Raw genomic sequence first — 8,334 nt, 5'->3', positions numbered from 1 at the left:
CAAACCGGCAATAAAACCGCCAAAAACATTGCGCGGTACATCTAAATGTAGGCTTAATATTTATAAAAGCTTCCAGGAAACTATTAAAGAAAACTCTGATCCATCTAAGGTCCAAAATAAAACGAGGTTTTGGGTTTAGTGTCGATTAAACGTCACTTTTTCAATACTATTATGTTGCTATCACTATCCAGATGCACCCCCTGGTAATGCGATAATGGTCCATCCATCGAATTCAGTATATCCCCCACCTGTTGCTCAATTCATTGTGCTTTACGGTGCCGAAAAATCAGGTCAAGATAAAAAGGCAGCGGACGTACTCGTAAACGGCATATTTTTCTGCCGAGATTAGAGACAACAAGTCGAAATCCATTTTGGACACAGCTCCCAGTCAATAGATTTGAAATCCGGCACGCGCCTCTAATTAGTGAAGAGCTCTGCTGAATCTCTCTGGCCGTTTCCAAATCTCTGTACATTGACCATTAGAGAGACAACATGCCACGATCGTTTTTGATCAAGAAAACTGATTCACCTACTCAAGAAGTTCCTGATGGTAAGTACTTTTAAATAAATTAGCATCATCTGAATCATATTCAAACTCTTGAGAAATTTTAATTTCCTAGAAAAGGGAATAACGTTAACAGATCCCAGGGAAGTCATTTCTTAATAGAGTTTCTGTTTCTTGTTGATTTATGAGTTTTTTCAACCTATTTTACCTGATTGCACTAAACAATTTTCCACTTTACACTATGCGTTTAAAATATTCCCAAAATTTTCCCCGCCATTCAGATTTTGCGGTCTGTTATTTCAAAATTATTTGGCACGTGTCAAAATAGAATCATAAAAAATATTCACAGTGAACCTTCGAATAAAATTGAGTCTATCAACTTGCATTACTATAATGAAATTCGAAGGTGGTGACTGACAAGAAAAAAGTGAATGTTCTTTTATACCTGAGCAAAAGTGCCAAAATCTATAGGTGCTACTTTCTATTTCTATAACAAATAACCAAAAGCTTTATTTTCTGTTAAAATTAGTATATTTTACTTCAGCATGCATTGATCTCAGCAAGAAAATATTTTCTTTATGAAAAATACTCTTCAAGTTACAGCTCGCGTAATTCTACACTGAAAAGCAATTCGATTCTGGCAATTCGGCGCGCTTCTTAATTTCCTGCATTTCTTTGCGACAACACGCCTCCAAAATCTTATCTTGAAAGACTCAAAAAACTTTACTTTCAACATAAGTTTTGATTCTAGAGGGTTCTTCAGAGTCAGCAACATGAGAGCGCCAACTTTATTGCTCTTTTTTCTTATATCCCCTAAAGTCTTTAAGCAAGAGAGTTTTGTTTACATTAGAACACCATCAAGCAATAGTGAAATGTTTCTTTACCTTGTAAATTAGTTCCTTTATAACGCGAACCTTTTAACAGTTAATTTGAAAGGCAATAATCTAATGTTTATTTTAGCGCCATTTTCTGCCAGTTTCCTGAAAGCCCAGCTGACGCGCTTTTCATTTCTGACAAATTTTTGAGCATGAACGTAAAACGTATTGTGTATATACAAAAGACTCTATTCAAATCATTTAACAATGTAATTTGTGTTAAATAACTAACATAAGGGCCCAGATATCGCTTTTAAAAGACACACGTCGAGCCTGTTGTCCGCGCACACCTGTTTTCTACGGCGAAATTCCACAGCATGATTTCGCCGTGCTTTCGCATAATTCTACTGACCAGTCGTCAAAAATAAGCAGCCTCAGCTAAAGTAACGTATTTTAATGCAATAATCACTCGCTAGATTATACTTATGGTCCTTTTGGCAATTTAAGTAGCATGAATAAGTACACGTTTTTTTATTGATAGGGAACCGCTGTATAAGAAACTAGTACTAGAATGCCGAAAAATTAAGAAAATTTCAGTATTAGACTCTTAAAAAATTAGGAAAAAGGTAAATTTTCATTTTTTTAAAAAAACCTCCAAGAATTTTCATTTTGTTTATTTTTCTTTTGAAAAGATGGCAAGCTTTGGATTTTGAACTGCATCGGTTTTTCATGTTTATCGGCGCTTATATTCTCCCAAAATGCTCAACCTAAAAACGATAGGGCGATTTCAGGTCCCGAAATAAGAAACCAACTGGAAAGATTTTGTACTAAAATGCCAACAAGTGTTCACAATTCTTTTGCTATCTTTACATTTGCAGAACAAAAAAGACTTATAAGAATAAAAGAGTAAAGTATTCGGTGAAGACCAGCATACGAATTATAGGCAATTTTATAATTGAGTATAACGCAGGCACAGTATGGATTACAAGGTGTTGAAATACCTTTCTGAAATACAATTTTTTTGTGTTTAACGGTGTTAAAGTGTAAGAATTAAACAACTTTGTTTTAGAATGGTCAAAGCAAAATAGCTTGACAATTCTAGAACTATATCAACGTGTCCTTACCTAGCATACATGCTCAGTGACAACCTGTAATTAAAGTTAACCTCTAATCTTAACCCGTACACACATTGTGCACGCTTGAGCTAATTCTCACACCACCTGCAATGAATATAGGCCAATGAAAGTGCACTGATTTCTTTTCATTTCAAATACCGAATAAAAGTCACGTGCAAGTAGGCATCAGTGTGGAACGACATAGGCACATGATCACATGACCATAAATTAGCAATGCTGCTAAGAGATGTGTTCAACCTCAAAAGAACATCCACTCTCCTCTGCTTACAACAAGAACCGTATAATTGAACAAAGGTTACTACTTACATTTTTGTAATGAAAATAATCAATTTTCTTCCTTCAGGCCAATTGGTAGATTCAGTATACGACGAAAATGACATCTTGTCGGAACAAGACATTGCCATGAAGAACCTCGTCATTCACAACAACAATTTCCTTCCATATTTGGCTGCAGCAGCCAGCGTTATGCGACCGTTTCCAACAAACATCGACCTAAAGAAAGACCTCTATAATGAATTCTTCGTTCTTGATGATCCCAGTGTTTGGAAATTGTACAAGGACAGACAACCAGGCTTGAGTCACAATAATGGGACACATATAATTGAAGCTGAAATTAAAGTTGAGACTGAAAGCAGTGATAAGGTGCCTTCGTCGAAATCAGGAGAACTTTCACCAAAAAGCAGCGACGAAAACGAAAAGGTGTATCAATGTCAGTTTTGTAACAAATCTTTCACTCGTTCATGGAACTTTCAAAGGCATGTGCTGATCCACACAGGCAGGAAGCCACATAAATGTGACAAATGTCCCAAAGCCTTCGTTTTGGCTGCACATCTAAAAATCCATAACAGAATACATACTGGTGAAAAGCCTTATAAATGCAATATTTGCGGAAGAGGCTTTGCTCAATTAACGAACTTACAGAGGCATGTTCTTACTCATACTGGTGAAAAACCACACAAATGTACTTACTGCGGTAAAGGATTTGTTAGTTCAAGTGATCTACGCAGGCATGTTCGTATCCATACTGGCGAAAAACCCTATCAGTGTAAAATATGCTCCAAGGCATTTACTACATCTGGAAACTTACAGAGTCATGTTTTGACCCACACTGGCGAAAAACCTTACCAATGTGACATTTGTAACTGGAAGTTTATCTCGTCGAGCAACCTGAGAACACACCTCAGGACTCATCATTTTAGAGAAGACATGGACACATCTGATGAATAACTTGTAAATAAATTAAATACTGCTTTTAAATAGCTAGTTTCAGTTTCGAATTTTGTCAAATGAAATTCGTTTCATTATTTTTGTTGCTAAAGCTATATTTTGTACTAAGGAATTTATGGTTAATATTCAAATTATGAACTTTGGAGAAGAATCATGTGTTGTTGTTCTCATGTCTATCAAGCTCAAATTTTGAAATTCAGATGCCTATTAAATTTTAGATTTGGGTGTGTTCTATAAATCGTGAAAATTGGTAGTTGACAACAGATTCAAAATGTTTTTACTTGTGTTTTAAGCAAGTACAGAGCATAAATCTCTCAATATTATCGCAAACATCAAAACTTGACAATTCTAGCAACGAATCTCTTGCATAAATCAATCCTAGGCAATTCTAAATTAGAAATTTCTAATCCAAAACCTATCAATTCGAATAAAAAGGATGGTCACCTGTAAGATTACCACATAATACTTCAAGCTTGAAAAGTTTGATTGTGATGACAGATAACGTAGCAGTTGGCACTGGAAACAATTTTGATGCAAACATTCTGAGTAGGGAGGTTTGTCAACTTTTGAAAGCTTAAAGACCAATTATAGCGAATTCACTCCTCCTATTTGTGATAAAACAAGAGAAAGTGACATTCGTTGATAAAGATACAAATGACAACGAAAATACAAAAATTTTCTCCCAAGGTTTTGGTACAAATCAGTGCTTAAATTGACTTTAAGAGCCATTGCAATATAAGGGAAGGGGGGGATAATGGCTCAAAAAATTCAATTACGAAAATATCCAGGCTGTTTAGACGATAATACCAATTTTATTTGCCTGTTCAGCATAATATATGCAGTCCAATGAATGTATTTCCTAGTAACATTTGCAGCTATTTCTATATTCTGTTAAAAATGCACGAATGACGAAAAGCAAAGTGATGTGTAGAGGCTTTTATACCCAATTGGCTATACCTTATATTGTACAAATAGTATGCAATGGTTATTCAACCTCAATGTTGTCAGACCTTCTAAATTCAGATGATAAATTGTTCCACCATCACCATGGCCTGAATAATAATAAAACGAAATAATGACATCGACACTTGATAATGATCGACTTTTCCCTTGGGCAAAAACCCTTTCTGCACCACAGTGTGTGCAAAGCTGCTTGGATACATTGGATGCTCAGCAGTGGACCGCCCCCTTAAGTGTTGTCTTCTTTGTTTTAAATGCATATTAATCCGGATTTTCTGCTTACAACTGATATTCCTTTGCAACATCTATGAACTCGAAAATAGAAGTACCTTTAAAAAGACCAGACTAAGAGCTAGACACAAACTGTTTCTTTAGGATGAAGTGATTCTAACCAGCAATGTCACAGATACTTTTTCCGATTCTTTGGTAATACACTATTCACGATTTATTCCCTTCTTAGACTCGATCTTCTCTAGTCTCTAGATACAGGTTTAAATACAAGTAATCTAGACGAAAGTTTGAGCTACAAAGCTATTTCTTCTTACTTTTGTTTTTACTGAGGATTGTCACAAAGCAGCCTTGCTGAGTATACAAACTTTCTTCGCCCAAGTTTTTTTCAAAATGTCTACTGTAATCCGAAAATTGCTCCCATTCATCTTCAATACCTGGTAAAGCAAAGTCATTCATGCTTTTTACGATCCTGTCCCATCTTTTAGCCAGTGTAAAGTTCTCATTATCACCAGAATTGCTGCATTGATCTGTTCTAATTTTGACGGCGACATTGGGAGAGTTAGCTGTCCTTTCCATCGCTGTTGCATATTTTGACTGCGTCGAAAAAGTGGCATCAAGCGGCTTGTATGTTTTGCCCAGATTTTCTGTTGGAGCAATTCTTTGCTCGTTACTCTTTGTTAACAGATTTCTTCTACCATTGCTGGGGCTATTTAAAAGGTTCCTTGAAAACGGGACGGTTTCATGCAACAGTTCGTCTCTTGTCAATCCAGCATCACCTTTAGTAAACGTAGAAGATCGAAGATGTTTCTTATCCGTTACGAGAATGTCAGTCTTCAAGTCAACATCACCTCTAGTATACGTCGAAGATCGAAGATGCTTCCCATCCGTAGCGAAATTGTCAGTCTTCAAGCAAGGTTGGTTTTGTTGGAGCATGACCTTCCCAGTACTGATTCCAGGTTTGCTATCTAATTTCCTAGAGGGCAATCGCAAGTTCTTGGCATGAATGAAGACATCTTCATTTGAGGTTAAGTTTTCAAAATCAGGTTGACTGTAACTGTCAATGGCCGCTCTCAGTTCATATTCTTTCTCATTGGTGACATTATGTTGCCAATCTCGGCCATAATTTGTGCATTGAACAATTTCATCCGCAGAATCGAGACTCTTGTAATATCTTCGCTCATATTTAGGGGTTGCAGTGGCATTCTCGCCTGAAGAGCAATACGTCACGTCCTTGCCTCTCTTAACCCAGTGGTTTTCGTCTTTACTTTCAATAGAAGAATCACTGTAGACCCTTCTAAACCACGATTTTGATTCTTGCCTTGAATGCTGACTATGATCATGAATCGCTGAATTGAATTCGTTCTTTTTTCTCGAGAGTGACGTCTCCACGGCATCGTGTCCACTTAGATAGCCATGTTTATGCTGTCTCTTTAAGAAAAACTTCATTCTTTGTTGCATGTCCATTTCAATCCTTTTCTTAGCTGAATCCAGCGCCTCGAATTCATTTTTCATTATTTTGCCATGATTAATATTGCGAATTATGGCAGCCTCCATTCGTTGGCCTATCTTTGGTTTTCCATTATCTACAGACCTTTTACTTTGAGTCACAAAAGACATAATTCATCGCAGAATAAAACTGTCACAGTATGATATTTTCAAATACAACGTATTTCCCCTCGAAAAATATTCAAATGACTGTGTACTCCAACGCTCGCACCTGAAAAGCTTCATCGGAGAGAATTCCATGCTTTTTTGGTGCACGTTATTGTCAATAGACAATCCACAGATACTAAATACCCACACAAACTTTTTCTGATGCATATTCTTGGGGGAGAGAAACAATTAAAAGCTAAGCCAGATACGAGGTTCAACTAATTTATCCAGGATTTAATGACTCAATCAAGCTATCACTTGTTTCAATTAATTATTAATCCATTCTATCAACGGGAGACCAACTTTCTAGCTCTTTCCTCTTATCTCGTTATACACTGGAGAATGTTGTCATAGCGATAAAAGGGGATTGTTCAGTGTTGTATACAATATCAGGATTGCCAAGCAAGGGTAAAGTTGCTGGATATTGGAGTACCTAACAGATTTCATTCTGCCATCTTTAAAGTTTTTATGGATACTGATGCACTTTTAGTTTCTTTGCAATTAAGCATTGAATTAATCGAATAGGCCTTAGGGGCCAAAGCACGTGTCTCTCGACGCTGTAAAAGGAACCCGCGCTTTTTTAAAAAAATTCTGTTGAGACCGAAACAAAGCAAATGAACACAATATCACAATACTTGGAAGCTGAATTTTGTACGCTTCATCGCGAGATAAGATAAGTTTGATCACAATATGACGTCAAAAGGACCATAGTTGAAAGAACGTAATTCTGTAAATCTGGAAAATAGTGGCGGTGGTCTGCACTTGTTCAAAATTTCTTGTTAAAACGTTTGACTTACTAACCACCCACACTCTTTTGTGATTAAAATCTATTTTCACACAGGAGCTACAAGGATTCTCCTCTCGAGACCATATGCGTAAATGATGCGTTTCTTCACACTAGCAATTAGGTAAAGAAGCCTCTACAAAATTAGCCCAATCCAAACTTAAAGTTTTGACTTGTTTTACTGAATAAAAGAAAATTGAGGCTGATTCATTGAAATTTCTTCATCCGCTTCCTTTATAACACTATTGGTAGCCTCCGCAACGTCCATTCATATCCCTAAAAGGTCCTCCCCTTTGTCACGTATTACAGTCGAAATGACTTCATCCTCTGCGCCAACTTTGCGTCTTTCTGCTCTATAAACAAATAAGTATACAATAAAATCGTTGGCTTAAAGTCTTTTAGTCCAAAGTTGCCTAAAAATAATGAATCATCGGCATCTGTTAACACTTGTCCGGGCAGTGGTGGAAGTTATGGGGGCATGGTGGGGGGGGGGGGGGGGGGAGGCGCTCACGTCGGAAAATTTGGGCTTTCGTCGGATAATTGACAACCGTTTAACGTCTCGAAATTACTGCAAGAAATCGTTCTGAGATGTATTTTCAGCTAATCTAAGGGCCGCAATTGCCAATTTTTTTGCACTTTTCCTTTTTACCCCAGTTGCCTCTACAACCTCTCTGTGCCCTTTTGCATAATTTGAACATAACATAGAGGTGATAAAACATTAGCCAGTACTGAATAATTAAACAATGCTTATGACAAAAATCAAAACTGCTTGTGAATTGTATATATTAAGTTTCAATTTCGTAAAGATTAGTCGAAATTTTCATCGGATTCTTTCAAATGAATTGCAGAAAATACCAAATACTAAGTATCAAACTACCAAAAAAGCCTTTTTTCATACGGTTTTAGCCCCCCCCCCCCCCCACTTTTTTAGACCCCCCACTTTTCTCAACGCTCCGCGGTGCCTGAGTGTACCAAACGTCAAAATAGACTAAACCTGCTGGAGACACTTGTTCAAAGGAGGCA

General features: G+C 36.9%; 1 protein-coding gene across 1 annotated transcript; it reads left to right on the top strand.

The window, feature by feature from the left end:
• Positions 1-330: 330 nt before the first annotated feature.
• On the top strand, positions 331-3,834 carry LOC135695964 (uncharacterized). The gene is made up of 2 exons (XM_065215198.2): positions 331-550; positions 2,800-3,834. The coding sequence occupies exons 1-2, from the start codon at positions 493-495 to the stop codon at positions 3,681-3,683; spliced, it is 942 nt and encodes a 313-aa protein (XP_065071270.2). The 5' UTR covers positions 331-492; the 3' UTR covers positions 3,684-3,834.
• Positions 3,835-8,334: the final 4,500 nt, after the last annotated feature.

This window comes from Rhopilema esculentum, chromosome 14 (assembly GCF_057945365.1).
Source record: "Rhopilema esculentum isolate cy_ngs chromosome 14, ASM5794536v1, whole genome shotgun sequence".
NCBI lineage: Eukaryota > Metazoa > Cnidaria > Scyphozoa > Rhizostomeae > Rhizostomatidae > Rhopilema > Rhopilema esculentum.
Note: the sequence above shows the minus strand (reverse complement) of the source record. Positions and strands in the feature narration are given on the sequence as shown.

What these genes read in the sequence shown, in the direction of transcription:
- LOC135695964 (XM_065215198.2), top strand. Translation starts at nt 493, where the DNA reads ATGCCACGATCGTTTTTGATCAAGAAAACTGATTCACCTACTCAAGAA. An exon ending in TACTCAAGAAGTTCCTGATG is followed by an intron (nt 551 to 2,799) that starts GTAAGTACTTTT and finishes TTCTTCCTTCAG; the next exon opens with GCCAATTGGTAGATTCAGTA.